Source organism: Pygoscelis adeliae, unplaced genomic scaffold, assembly GCF_000699105.1.
Source record: "Pygoscelis adeliae isolate BGI_AS28 unplaced genomic scaffold, ASM69910v1 Scaffold77, whole genome shotgun sequence".
Taxonomy (NCBI): domain Eukaryota; kingdom Metazoa; phylum Chordata; class Aves; order Sphenisciformes; family Spheniscidae; genus Pygoscelis; species Pygoscelis adeliae.
Genome location: NW_008825216.1, coordinates 6,387,239 through 6,401,783, shown reverse-complemented (window position 1 = coordinate 6,401,783; position 14,545 = coordinate 6,387,239). Strand labels below are relative to the sequence as shown.

The following is a 14,545-nucleotide window of genomic DNA, read 5'->3' as shown; positions in this document are numbered from 1 at the left end:
TTCCTGATATGTTCCGTAAATTTTAATTTGTCATGAAATTACAGAATTTAAAGCCTTTTTAAGGATTTGGTGGGTTTTGTTTGATTAGTGTTTTTACAATAATGAAAATGGTTACTGGGTGCAATAGTCAAATTGTATGTTTGAAATACAAAGAAGTATACTGAATTACTGGTTGTTACCTGTTTTGCTTTTTTTAATAGGTATATTTACTGATTGGTAAAGATTGCCCTTTCCTTCTAAGAGACTTGCTTGCTTCTGAGCAGCTTGCAATTGTCTTTGGACAAGCTGTAGTAAGTGCATAGTTTTGAAATAAGTAATAAATACTGAGCTGGTTTTCTTATTGCCAAATGGCAGGTTTCCAAGCATAGCCTTTGCTTGCACTGAAGAAGAGTTTGCAAATTCTGTAATACATTGGAAAAAAATCTAATTTTATACATGTTACAGTCTGGGGTATATATGGCAAAAATAGTGAATGTTGGAAATATTTTTTAAGGCAAGCTCATAAGTTCTTATTTGCTTTTCTACGTGAAAAACCTACACATGTGAAATTTCACATATCTGTCAAGGGGGTGAGCAAGCTGCAGAGTCGTCTGCCTCTTTCTGAGTTGCACTACTTGAAAATACATGTCCTGCATTGGCTGTTTCTGATAAGCTGTGTTCCCTTTCACCACCACTGTAGTAAGATGCTTTATAACATTTACCGCACTAGAATTTTTCAAAATAGAGGAAACTAATTTGTTCTTCCCCATGTGCAAAAAAATAATAAAAACAAAATTCTGATGACATTTACACTCTTGTGTAAACAGAGTAGGTGGTCTTTCTCGTACAGTTTTACAAACGTGAATTGTTTTTAAGACAAAATATTGGATGTGAAGTGTAGAAGCTTGTATTGTTAGCCAGACTAATAGTGTTAGAAGGATTATTTCTTGAATTTTGATAGCATGTGGAATATGTAAATTTTTAGAGTTAAAAAACAAAAACAAAGTTTCCCTTTTTGTTTGATAGTGATCTGAGAATAGAGCTTTGAATGCAAATGCTGTATTTTATGTTAATTTGTATTAAATTATTGTGGATTTATACTACGAGAAGTAAGAGCTAAACTTGATCTCATTTGTTTGCCTATCATAACTGGAATGTGTAATAACTAATTTTGTTCTTCCCATATCATATTCTATAGCATGGACAAGTAAGCTGAAAGATTTGCTTTCAGAGAATACTGGGAATTGCAAATAGTGAATTGCTGTTACTGTGACAAGCTGTGGCCAGTCATCTTGGCAGTAGACATTGTAGTTTCTCAATAACTTCTGAAATTTTCTGTCAGGGAAAGATATAAGGTAATAAATAATAGGTTGCTTCATGCAGTAATCACTTTGTTTATTAATTAGATGAATGTACTGAGGGTATTCATTGGATCTCCATATGGTCTGAATCTTCGTAATGTTTTGTGGCACGGGTTTGCATCCCCACAAGAAATTCCTGTGAAGTAAGTTACCAAAAAGAATCTTGTTTTCTTACCAGTCAGACCTGAGAGTGCTTGAAAAGTTGTTAGTAAAACTTACTGCTCTTATTGAAAAAAATTTAAAAAAAACTAAAAATGTCCAAAGGCCTCTGGCAGTATCCTGACAGTTTTCCCCTGCTGCTTCTTTTGGAAAGGCATTTCCATAGAATACTTCAGCCATTATAAAGCTGGTCAGTTTTAGGACCGGTGGTTTTTTACTAGCAGGAAAAGCAAGAAAGCTTAAAGTCTTTTTTTGAAACCCAGTTCCTTGTCTGTCAGGGCAGTCAGGAGTAACTCAGAACAAAAGGCAGAGGAATGGGGTAGGAGGAGGTGCAACAGCAGCTAATATAGAATACAGTGATGTGTTTTTCCTAATTCTACATTGTTTTTTCATGCTTGTGAATGCAATTAATTATTAAGTGCCCATACTCAAAAGAGATGGGGAGCGTAGGTTTTGGATGTTCTTTGAAAGAGCAAAAAAACCCCTTTGTCCCCAATCCACAAATGTTGATTCTTTGCAAAAGATTTAGTTGTATAAGCTTTTCTAATATATTATGGTATTCTCCCTAGATATTGTGCTATGCTGCTTTTTTTAACTGCAGGATTGGGTCAGTTGTTACAGACATATCTTCTGCAAACTAAATGCATTTTAGTACATCGACCTTATGTGATCTTTGTTAGCTTAGAGGAGCTTGATGTATTTCCAGGCAAGTATTTAATCATTAGCAAGTGTTTATTATGCTATATTTGTTATTGTTTCAGTGTCCAAAAGTGCAGTTGAAAATAATGCATTTTTCACAATTCTAAGATTTAATCTTAACTAAGATAATTTTATATTATCACTAAAAATGCAATCTTACAAACTCAATTTCTGATCTGTACCATTGTACTTGCATAGTTAAAATAAATTGGATAACTTTTAAGTCTCCCTTTACAAATGCTGAAATAATCTTAGATTTTCAATGAAATATTAAGAATGAATTAGTAAACCATAGATTGTATGTAGTTTATCAATGTTGTTTTGCTAACTTGCAGATCTTAATCATGAAACACTTTCCATAGCTGAAGAGCTAGTAAAACTGTCCAGTTTTGTATTAAAAACAATGTTACCATTTTGGATGGCTGCTTTAACAGCTTTCAAGCAAAGCAGGTAACAGTAGATTTTATTTTTTTATTTCTTATTTTTTAATAGAATATAAAAAGGATTTATTCTATATTTATAGAATAATAGCAGCATTTGAGGATTCCAAAGCTTTTTGCTAAATCTGTTGCTTAATAACATATAGTTATGCATTGTAACGGTGGTCTCAGAAAGTTTGTGGACTTTGTACTTTATTTTGTGCCAGCTAGGATTATAAACTATATTTTGAAACCTAAGAAGAGCTATTGCAGATGTAGCAAAAAAGGAGAGCTTTACAAAGCAAGTGGAAACAAATCTTCAGTTATTAACATGTTGAATTAAAAAAAAAAAGTGCATTGTTTTGTTTTCCTCTCCCATGCCCCACCTTTTTGTAAGTTATTCTCATCTCTGAGCTGGTTTGAATTCGGTGGTCAGCTTCTGTTGGGCACAGGTAGTCATTTGTTGTTTGTTTACAAAGTGCATTGCAGAGGAGTTTTGGGCTGGGTTGTTTGGCCTGAGAGTGTAACTCTGAGATGGCTCTAATTTCCATTTGGATTATATTTATAAAGGGGGGAAACCCCTGTGGGTATCTCTGTTATTTTTTTCAGGTATGCTGACTGTGTGATTCTCTTACTTCCTCAGCTGGAAGCTGGACTTAGATTGCTCTTCACTACAACTAATCAATGTCCAAATCGATTGCTAACAGCTGAGGTAAAATTTCTGTCTAAAGTCAGTTATGATTTAGTGCTAACAACATTTGCAAAATAATTATTCTAGAAGCATAGTGACTAAACATTTACAGATTTTCCCCCAAAATTTTTCAATCAGTTATGGAATATTATTTACAAATTTCCAGTAGAGTTTCATGAATGCCTCTTATTTTTTTGTAAAGATGTCTGCCAGTGAAAGAGGTCTGAAAAAGTACTTGAAGGTTAGTGTTCAGAAACAGTAGTTTAGAGTGGAAAGTAGATCATGTTATATTTATTTTGAAAAACTTGGCACAAAATCCAGCAGTCCCTTTTTTCATTTGTAAGGGGTTTTTTTGCCATTCATGCAGCTCTGGTATCTCATGAAAATGAATAAATACAAGTTTGGTATACATGTCTAGTTAATGGTTTTAATTTGAAAATCAAGTAACATTAATTGTCTTTTGTTCTAGCCTTCTGCTCTCTACACCACGTTTGATGAGGTACTTGTGATTTTTTTTTTTTTTAATATATATTAATGTCAGAATTTAAGCGCATGCATGTTCCCCATTACTAAAGACCAGTGTCGTGGTTTAACCTCAGTCAGCAACTGAGCACCACACAGCTGCTTGCTCACTCCCACCCCCCCACCCCCAATGGGATGAGGGAGAGAATTGGAAGAGTAGAAGTGAGAAAAACTCATGGGTTGAGATAAAAACAGTTTAATAAATGTAATAATGATAATAATAGTATACAAAACAAATTATGCACAACGCAATTGCTTACCACCCACTGACCGATGCCCAGCCAGTCCCTGAGCAGTGCCCCCCCGGCCACCTTTCCCCAGTTTATGTACTGAGCATGACGTCACATGGTATGGAATGTCCCTTTGGCCAGTTGGGGTCAGCTGTCCTGGCTGTGCCCTCTCCCAGCTTCTCCCTGGCAGGGCATGAGAAGCTGAGAAGTCCTTGACTAGTGTAAGCACTACTTAGCAACAACTAAACCATCAGTGTGTTATCAACATTGTTCTCATCCTAAATCCAAAACACAGCATTGTACCAGCTACTGGGAAGAAAATTTACTCTATCCCTGCTGAAACCAGGACAACCAGAAAGCACTTTCTTGTGTTGGATAAGACATTATTTCTAATTTTTTTCCAAATAGAAGCTGATGGACAGTAAACATTTTAAATTTGGAATCCCCCAGAAAATATCAAAATTAATACAAATTTTAATGAACAGACTTTAATTTCTTCTAAATGGTTTTATCTTGAAATTCTTCATCTCACAGAAACAAACATTCTGTCATTTTTCCTAGACTCAGTTATTCAAAATAAATACAAATAAACATTGCAAGCAGAAATCGTGAATTTTACAACTCTCTTGAATTATCTCAAATTGTCTGTCAGGAATAATTAGGCACCTTGATTCTTGAGTGGTGGAAGTAATTGCTTAAAATTAGGGAGACTAATTACCTTAGTGTTTTTTCTTTGATTGCTTGGCTTTCAATAATAAGTTTCTATTCAAATTACTTTTTTCTAGATGCTAGCAAAGCATTTGGACAATGAAGAACTCAACCAGCTTCCTGCAGTTCTTGAGGAACCTGCCATGGCAAGTGTTTTGAAAGTTTTTTGTGGGTTTTTTTTCTGTTTGTTGTTTTGTTTGTTTTTAAATTTAGTAATATATTTATGATCATGCCTAATACTTATTTAGTTCACATAGCTTACCTCTAGCAGCTTAGAACCAGAAGCTTGTTACCCTTTTTCATTGTGAAGGATACAAAGTAGTACCTGGCAAGCTACATTGGGCTAGGATATAAGACTATCTTTCTTTCTGAAATATAGAAGTCTTGGAGATATTTCTCTTTAGACATCTGAAGATCAGCTGAATGGAGCAGAGGAGAAACTGATGCCTCATACAGGGAAAATTAAAACTTATTTCTAATTGTTTCTGTGACACATCTTACACAACGTGGGCAGATGGCACAAAAACATAGCTGCAAACCTACCAGAGCACATTCTGCATCTTGCCACCCAAACAGATAGTAAACATGAAAACTAGGGGTGTTGAATTTAGAGGCCTTTTGAGATTGTAGGGGAGATCTGAGTTTATTGTCCTGTTGTCAGAGGCAGTGGGGCTGAGGAGGACTTGGGACGGAAAGCTGAAGGAAATCTGTTGTTACCTCTCACAAAATAGCATGTATGTTAGTTTTGAATTTCCTCAGAAGCTACCAAAATGAACAAGTTGCCTTTTTTTTTTTTGCTACGAGCATAGTTTGCATTGCTTTTTCTGACTATCTAAATGCCCCTTTCCTATAGACATGATCACAGACTTATCTTTCAGAGGTATTGTATACACTGAATATATTCTATGTGAATACACATAGAACAGAATTCTATACACTTGGTGTATGTTTCCACAGGAATTTCTTTGGGATTTCTTGAACCACCAGGAGGGTCCACGTATAAGAGATCGTTTAAGCCATGGAGAGATCAATCTAGAAGCATTTCCCAGAGAAGTAGCTAATCAGATAGTTGCATTTGCAATTACTCTTCTCTGCAGATTCTCAGATGGGGACATGTTTGCTTTTAAGGTAGGGATCAGTGTTACACTCTCAGAAGACTTTTCAGTTGTTCTGGATGCCAAATCTGATTTTAGAGAGTCTTATGACTGAATCTTTCTTGACAGCAGCCTTTTGTGGAAATGAAGTATTCCTCCATGTAAAAAATTGTGAAAGTATGTTTTTTCTAGTTTTGTAGTTAAATAAGTACAGAAAGTTTTCCGAAAGATTACTCTTTCTTACTGTACCTTAATTTGTTTGCTTAACCACTTCTTATTCACATGGTTGATCCATAAATTATAGTGATTCCACTTGATTTTATCTGTCAAATTGTATCGATACCTAGCCTGTTTATCTGCTGAATTATCCGAAAGGTATGTAGAACAGCTGCAGCTTAGCCACTGAGGTATGTAGGACTTGAGATTTTCTTTCTCTGAGACACTATAAATAATGGCAGCTCACTAATGGAGGTGTGATTTGTATCCACACTCCGTACTGTGAATTTGTGAACACTTTTTGTCTAGCAATACATGTTTCTCAACGTTAGCAATTATTATATTTGCTCCCCGCAATTTCCTGTTAATATTTGGGATTACTTCTTTCAATATCATACTGCAACCTGTGAGATAAGTCTTCCATTTATTAGTTGCAGCTCTTTTTAGTTTCTCAAGATATATTGCATGTTGCTGCATTAAGAGAGTACTTGGTTACTTTTTTGTCAGCTGCTGTCGGGTTTCATTGTTAAAATGTGTCAAAGAAATTAAGCTTTAAACGCTCATTGTGCTGATAACTGCTTTCAGCCCTCAGACATTTGGAAGTCTTTATTGACTTCAGTACTATAGGTGGCTTGCATAAAATTAAGTATAAGTCTAGGTCTGCATACGATTAGGACAGTTTAAAGGAACTGTTGTGTATTGTCTATGATTTTGTAAATCAGGAACACATGGTCATAAAACCACTGATGAACTGTGCCAGTTGCTACCATTCTCGATTTCATCCAATTTCCCGACTCAAGAAACAGGTAGGTACTTCCAACTGTGAAAGCATTTCAGTCCTTAAAATTGTGAATCCTTAAAATTGGTCTAATTGTTGTCTTCATGCTTTGGTTGTCCTAAAAGGTTAAAATCTTACATATTTTTTTAATGAGCTTTTTAGTTTTATCTTTCAGAATTTACAGGAATTTACAGTTGCTAGAATGGGATGTAGTTAAGCACACTCCTGTTGATGCAATTGGTGTTGTGTTTGTGCTCTAGGTCACTGAATAGCTTTATCCTTACCTGAATGTCTGCTGTTCTGTAGTTTTCTTGATCTTCTTGTGCTTTCTTATGTCAGGAGCACTCTGTTTGGTCAAGTATCTAGGAATCATGGATTAGGCTATAACTAAGGTTTTTATTGTATGAAAGCCAGCTGATTAAGATTCTGTCATTGTAGCAAAATCTGCTTTCAAGTGTCGTGGTAGTTCTCTGCCGATCAGTTTATGAACTACTGAACTGCTTTGAAGATGTTCCTCTATTGATTTGAGATTGCAGTAGACATACTTAGTACTTTTCATTTTCGACAGCATTCAAACCGTATGTTACAAAAGTCATGTTAGTTAATTTTTTATATTAAAAAAAAATGGAGGAAAGAATAGTAAATTAGTTTATTCAGATGATGTTTCAGCATGAAAGTGTACATCAAGACTTTCTGCCCTAACATGAACCTTAACAGTTGATGTCGGCTTACACAATTATGACTGCTGAACAAGTAACTTACTACCTGTTGCAGTTTTTTCTAAAATAGCCACTAAGAAAAGTAAAATATGTTGTCCTGTCTGTCAAAGGCTACACTTTACGTAACATTTTTCATGACACATTTTTGAGGTGCTGGAATGTATGAAGAGCATTCACTTATGGCCTGAATTGCCAACAGTGCCTGAGGAACACATTCAAACGATTAAGGGGTATGTATATGCTATTAAAAGAAGATAATTCTCAAAAAACCTATGAAGAATGGGATTTGAGATGGTGAAATGTTGCTTCAAATACTTTACTAGGAAGATGATAGATACCAGAGGGGTTGTGAGAAGATCCCTTTGTTCTTTTTAGCTTTATCTGTGTACACATCAGTACAGATACTGTAAATAGTGTGCTAACTTGAAGGGAATGAGAAGACATTTGAAACGTACAGAGGTGTTAGTGACTCCATATTCTATTTCTGAAGAGATGCTGAAGGGGCTGTTAGGAAGTTAAACTAGAGCTTGAGTCCATCACAATAAAAACAAAAAGATGGCTCACCAGATGTAAAACAGAAAATAATTGCTTTTTCTGAAAAGGACTTGGTAACCAAATCAGTGGAAGACTTTACATGAGATATTACTTAGAAAAAGAATGTAACATTCTTTTGTTATTTGAAAAGGAGGAAGTCATTAATAATGTCACTGGAGGAAATGGTGCTTGTTTAGAGCTGAGGTGAAAATTCAGTGCATCTGGCACATACTCAATATGCTGCAGGATTTTGATGAATGGTGGATTAAGAGGGGTTCAGAAGACTGCTGAGACTGAGAAAAGGTTGGTTTTAGTTGGAGAAAGAAAGTCATGCTTGTAAGGTAGAGGGAAAAGAACTGTAATAGAGAGTGAGGGTGGACATTGCATACACTGCTATCCAAAAAACCTGCTTCTTGACCTATGCCATTTGAGAAATAATAAGTACTACACGGTTTTTTATCATCTCAAATCTTAATTTTGTTCTTTCGTTTTTAAGGTTGGAAGGAAATGCTGAAGCTAGTACTTTAATTTTGATGATATCCGAAATTATATCTCAGTTGCAGCAACATATGCCCCAGAATTGCTGTAGTTCAGATGATCCGATCAATAGTGTCCTAACAGAGAGGTGAGTTTGATGTCCTTCTGGTTCCCGCTGTCAGCTTCTACATGCAGCCCAACACAAGAACTCTCAAACCTAAGTTCCTCATTTCCCTGGTTTTAGAACACTTCTTGAAATGTTGCATGCACTTTTCTAATGTTGCTGCTGGTTTAATCTAAAATATCTTAAGAATGCAGCTGAACATCATCTTTAAATGGAGATGAGACATTGTAGATTTGGGACGTTATTATGGTAGAGACTTTACTTGGAAATTAGCGTGAAAAAAACAACCATTTTTCTTGCAGACTGGAGAAACAAAATGTTTTAAATATTTATGTACTGACTAGATTAAGTTGCTTTTAATCTGTTTTGTGTGCTAAAACTGCATCAGAAATTCGTTTCAGTGTGTTTGGTGTCACAGCTGTGCATGGCATTTAAAATAGTAATATGCCACTACATAATTATTTTTACATGCTTTAGTATCAAGATTCCAAAATAGAAGATATCTTGTTATACTTGTTGTCAGACTTGGAGGTATGTTAGTTCCAATTATATCTGACTTGGAATAATGATCAAAACAATTTGACTTTTAATTAGCACTCTTATAGCAGTCTTAAGAGTCCCGTGACTGAATGAATATGTTGGAACAAAACTCTACTAATCAAACGCATTAGGCGTGGGCAGAACAGTGCAAAGAGGATTTTACCTGTTGCTTTACTTATGTAGCATGTGTGCCTTCTGTTTCCTACCCCTCAGTCTGCACTTCTCTCATTTATGAAAAAGATGCCTAATTACTAAAGTGTTAAACCATTTTTAGAGTTTTCTGCCTTTATCACTTTTAGTTGTTAATCTTTTGCTGTCTCAGAGGTAATTTGAGCATGAGGGAGATTAAGATGCATTTCTAAAAGAACAGAGTGCTTGAAGTGATGTGTGACACATTAGATTAGCAGATTAGAATATGACAGCAGAAAGATATTTGGGTGCTTTAACAAAGCATAATCTGGTGTGGTGTTGATTAAAACAATGGCCTCACCACCTGCATTTTATGAAATGTTAAGTCTGCTTCTTGTTCTGCCCAGAAGAAAGACCACACGCTAATGGGAGTACTAATTAATACAGTTTGTTTGAGTGAGTTTTATTATGGTGGATGTTAATTCATTGTGAATTGAACTATGGTGGGAGGCTTCAACCACAACCCTGCTGTGATTTGATGTGTTCAGTGTATCATTTCAGCCAGGCAGTTTTGTTTATTGTGGTTGTATTTCTTTGATCTGAAATGGGAAACATATTCATCATCAGCAGTTTTGCATTTCTAATCAGTAAAGTGATAGCGAACACAATCACTACCCCTACTACATAGATCCTTGCTTTTTTTCAGTCATGAGGTAAGACTAATCCACTTCCAGGTTTTCTGAGTTAAAACATTATGAATCAAACCACACCAAATATGAAATGTATCTCATGTTAAATCCAGCCATCAAAAGATTGAAATTAACCATTCCTTCCTGTTTTGAAGGCTGTTGATTGAACTTTGTGATACGTGTATTTGCACGCTTTATTCTCCGCGGCCTGTTCTGGAAACATTGGTGGTACTCCGTAAAATAAGCACACAGTGCCATCAAGTGTCTGAACAGGTTATTGCCAGCACCGAGTTGAGATACGAGCAGTGGATGAACAAGGCTCTACGTTCTCGCCAGAGGCATAACTATGTGCGAATGTTAAACAGGTTGGCTGATGGGTTTTCTTCAGTTTGTGGTTAGGTTTATGAGAGAGTGGCTGCATGCTGCTTTTGCTGGCTTTCAGTGGTTTGTCTTAGAAGTTTAAAGACAACAGTGTTCGTGTGTTCTTGTTAACCATTTCAGAGTCAAGTGTCAACCCAGATTTCTGTTATGTAGTAATATTGAAATAACAAGAAAATATCAAATTGGAGAATAATTTAATGGGTATTTTTAGCATTGCTAGATTACTTCACTGTAAATTATAAGCTTTCAAATAAAAGTATCGTTTAAATGTTAGATTGTATTTTTTAGTTGCTAGCTTTTCCTATTTAAGCATATAAATGCCATTCAAGTTTTATCTGAATGCAATAGGTTAAACTAATTTGAAGACTCTACCTACTTTAGTTCTGCTGCTTTTTATCATTATACCTGGGTCAGCATCTTTATAGATAGAAGAGAGATTGTTTAGTATTCCATTAATTTTGTTTCTATTCAGAAGTGTTTTCCAGGGATTTAGGAATCTACTTTAAAAACTGGGAAAACTGTAAATATTGTATTCTTGGCCAGGTTATGTTCCTAAAAATGTTAACCATATTATTTAAGAAACATAGCTTAAACTGACCACTGATGATAATAGTTGCAATTCAGTTGAACTCCACTTTATAATCTATGGGGTGATGGGTGCTGGTGAGGTTTTCTTTAGAATCTTAACTATATGTGTTTCTCTTTTTTTCCTCTTTTTGAGGATTCATAATTTATAGTCTTTGTTTATAGTTTTGATATTTGCTCTGCTCTTTGCTGAAGGACATTTCATAGTCTTCCCCCCGCCCCATGCAATAATATCCAGCTATTTAGGAAGCATGCAGAAGTCTGAAGAATTTTTTATATTAATGATTTCTATTTAATTTGGTTTTAGTTTGTTTGTTTTAAAATATTTTTGCTTATTTCTAGCATTAAATTTTTGTCTCCGGTGTTGCGGTTCATCTTAGTGTTGATTACTCTGGAACTAGTCAACGTTCACTTGGTTTGTAGGAAGAATCCTTTTGATTATCAGCAGTATCTAAAGTGAGTATGTAAGATTTACTTTATGAAAATAGGAAGTTGTACACATTCCTTTTTGATCTGTAATATAAAGACTGTAGAGAAAAAAATAAAAAGGAACAGCATGACTTTTAGTAGATTGTCATCCTTCTTTCTATCATTATAGTCATCATTGTATCTCAGACAGTGTTCACTCAAGAACTAAAATAACTTGGCTGAAAATACATGGTCCAGTTATTCACATTTTTAATTTTTATTAGACTCTTCCTTATTATAGATAGAGAACGATCACACACTCAAAAAATATTAATACATAAAAGCTGTATTTAATATGTTGGTAATTTTATTCCTTGTGTGTCAATTAACAACTGGTTGGATATCATAGGCATTGTGAAACATTTGACTGAGAAAGAAAAGGAAGCCATTTGGGGAAGATTCTGTCACACATTTTATCACCACATTCTTTCTATGGTACTGTTTAATTGCAGTTCTGAAAATCATCACTGTGAGAATGAGGGAGTGGTTCTCCAGAAGTAGAAGAAACCTTAGTGTATTGATCATGCTGAGCGAGATTTGAAAATTTGGAGACATTAGCAGCTTTAAATCAGGCATTGAGATATTTTTCTTTTTTTTTCTTTTTAAATCCTTTAATGAGTTTTTCTTCTTTGGTTTTATTTCTTGTAGGTTTTTGAAGTCAGTCCTGCAGTATACTGAGAACTTGGTGACATACACAAGCCCTGAGAAAAACAAATGGGATGAAACTGTGGAGCTTACAAACAAGGCTTTGATAAAAATAAGGAAAATCAGTGACAGAAAGCTAATGTTAATGCAGCTAGCTACAGAAATTAAATGGGTTTAAGATTATTTGGGCATTGTTATATCTTAAGAGTTCTAGAGTCCTCAAATTTTACAAATCTAATTCAAAGACAAACTTCATCAGTCATTGTCAAATTTTGGATGCAGAATTTAGTCTTTTTATTAGAAGGTAGCTGTTGAGACTGGAGTTGAATGATCAAGCTTCCGAAGAATGGACTGTTTGCCAAATGCAATGAAAAAGATTTCCTGTGAGCTAAATCAGGATGATGCAAGTTCTACTTTAAGTGTATTATGTGTTTTGTAGCTTGATTTTTTTTTTTTTTGGTAGTTTTCTATTATACAGAAAATATCTAAGAAAAGAGTGTGAATAAAAGCTCTGGAAAATTTTAAATACAAAAAGTAATTTTTTACTTTGAAATATAACGGAAATAATGTCAGACACTGTGATCAACAGGTTAAGAAACGATGAACATTTAGCATAAAGTAGTGCTCATTGGCAGCTGTGGTTGTTGTTATTAGTTCAAAACAGAGTCAGATCTTGCACTGAGGTAGAGCTGATAACACAGTAACCAGTTGTTTATATACCAGAATTTAAAGGAAGCAGGGTGGAATAACTTTTGCACAATATGTGTTTCGTTTGTTTAATTTCATCTGCTCATTCCCAATACATACCTAGTTAGTGAGTTAATTTCATGCAGATTAAATATGAAAACTCGCATGCACATGCTCACAGATACGTATTTATTGTGGTTCAAGAAGTTATCCTCCTGTTGCACACAACATTCATTTGAATAATTTATTTTTTCAAAATCAACTCTCCCCATTTCTCATCCCCAAAGAGTAGAATTTCAAAGGAATGCATCAGTTGAAGAACGGATTCACAGAAGACCACCAATCTCTATCCATTTGCTTTCTCCTGTTGAGAATAAAAACAGAGGGTAATGTCTAGAGAACATTTGGCTCTACAAAGGATTAGAGATTCAAGTAACGTTCTAATAAGAGGCTTTGCAATGTTTCTTGACTGGAAATCACAGTGAGAGAATTACTAGTTCGGTTTATTCAGTGTGGGGAATGGATACAAACTAAGATTATATTGCTTCCTTTATGCTACTTCTGCAATATATTGTGTGTGTTTGAAGTTTAACTATGTCACTTTCCAAGGGTTTTTTTGTTACAATGGAACTAAATGATGTGAAGAAGTGTGAACTAGATAAAAAAGATTAAAACTAGGAATAGAGAATAATTAATCAAATGTCATGTATGAGCCACAGTCTGAAATTTCAGCTCTTTTTAACACCTGAGTTGGCAAATCCTAATTATATTTTTGAAGGCTTATTTTGTACCCATTGACTTTGCTCAAACGTGTTAACTTCTGCTAAGTGTAGCTTGGTAGTGACATTTATGATGACACTTGCTTTGATGGTGGTAAGTATTGTAAGGCAAAAAAATTATTTAAGCTTTACATATTTATTGTAGGAAAGAGATCAAGAAATTAAAACACAGAGTCATGGTTTAAAAGTACATAAACAGCTGACACGCTTTCTCCTTTTGGAAGTATGTTCATGTACTGAAAAGCACCTTGGAGACCATAGATGTATATTTTCAACAACGTAAGTTCTCCTTTTATTCCTATATTTAAACTTTGCTAAAATGATCTTGCATGCTATTCTCTTCATATGCTTTTACATAAGATGGAGCACATTGACAGTTTCTCCTTTACTAATTAGTGCCATAGATGTGATTTGCTGCTTTACGTCTGCAGTGAGAAACATGATAGACTTCTGGCAATTTTGTCAAAGGTGCTTTTCCAGTTTGTTTTTCCTACCTCTGAAACTCTCTCATGGGAACACTGCTACCATCTATTGTCAGACAAATCTGGAACAGACTGGGACAATCCAATTTATTCTGACTTAATGCTGTCATTTGCCTGTAGAGCTGCATGCGGGCCTTATGGTTTCTTCCTGCTGTTAAAAGACATGCAGAATAGAGCTGCAGAGTAAGTGTATATTCTACAATGCGCATTGAAGAACAAATGGCAAGAGACATGGTAAAGATCATGGGGTTTGTCCTTTATCAGTTACTTGAAATGACTTCTCCATTTCAGTTACTTATCTTTGCCATCTGTTTGGAGTCATTTTGAGTTTTAAGATATTAGAAGGAATCTTGACTCTGAACACTCAGTATTCCTGAGAGCAAAGGAAGATTGGAATAACCAAAGTCATCCAGTGGGTACACACATGAGTAATGCTGACAAAGCACATCA

The 14,545-nt window shown here is 35.0% G+C and overlaps 1 protein-coding gene across 1 annotated transcript in view; it reads left to right on the top strand.

The window, feature by feature from the left end:
• The window catches only part of ERMARD (ER membrane-associated RNA degradation), a 14,295-nt gene extending 1,643 nt beyond the window's left edge, over positions 1-12,652 (top strand). Inside the window, exons 2-15 of the mRNA XM_009329194.1 lie at positions 201-290; positions 1,386-1,483; positions 2,069-2,205; positions 2,534-2,648; positions 3,227-3,329; positions 3,778-3,807; positions 4,846-4,914; positions 5,726-5,896; positions 6,801-6,884; positions 7,726-7,805; positions 8,606-8,734; positions 10,224-10,433; positions 11,377-11,490; positions 12,151-12,652. Of these exons, the coding sequence (XP_009327469.1) occupies positions 201-290; positions 1,386-1,483; positions 2,069-2,205; positions 2,534-2,648; positions 3,227-3,329; positions 3,778-3,807; positions 4,846-4,914; positions 5,726-5,896; positions 6,801-6,884; positions 7,726-7,805; positions 8,606-8,734; positions 10,224-10,433; positions 11,377-11,490; positions 12,151-12,325 (1,605 nt within the window). The 3' untranslated portion in view covers positions 12,326-12,652. The remainder of the gene's footprint in view (positions 1-200; positions 291-1,385; positions 1,484-2,068; positions 2,206-2,533; positions 2,649-3,226; positions 3,330-3,777; positions 3,808-4,845; positions 4,915-5,725; positions 5,897-6,800; positions 6,885-7,725; positions 7,806-8,605; positions 8,735-10,223; positions 10,434-11,376; positions 11,491-12,150) is intronic.
• The last annotated feature ends 1,893 nt before the right edge of the window (positions 12,653-14,545 follow it).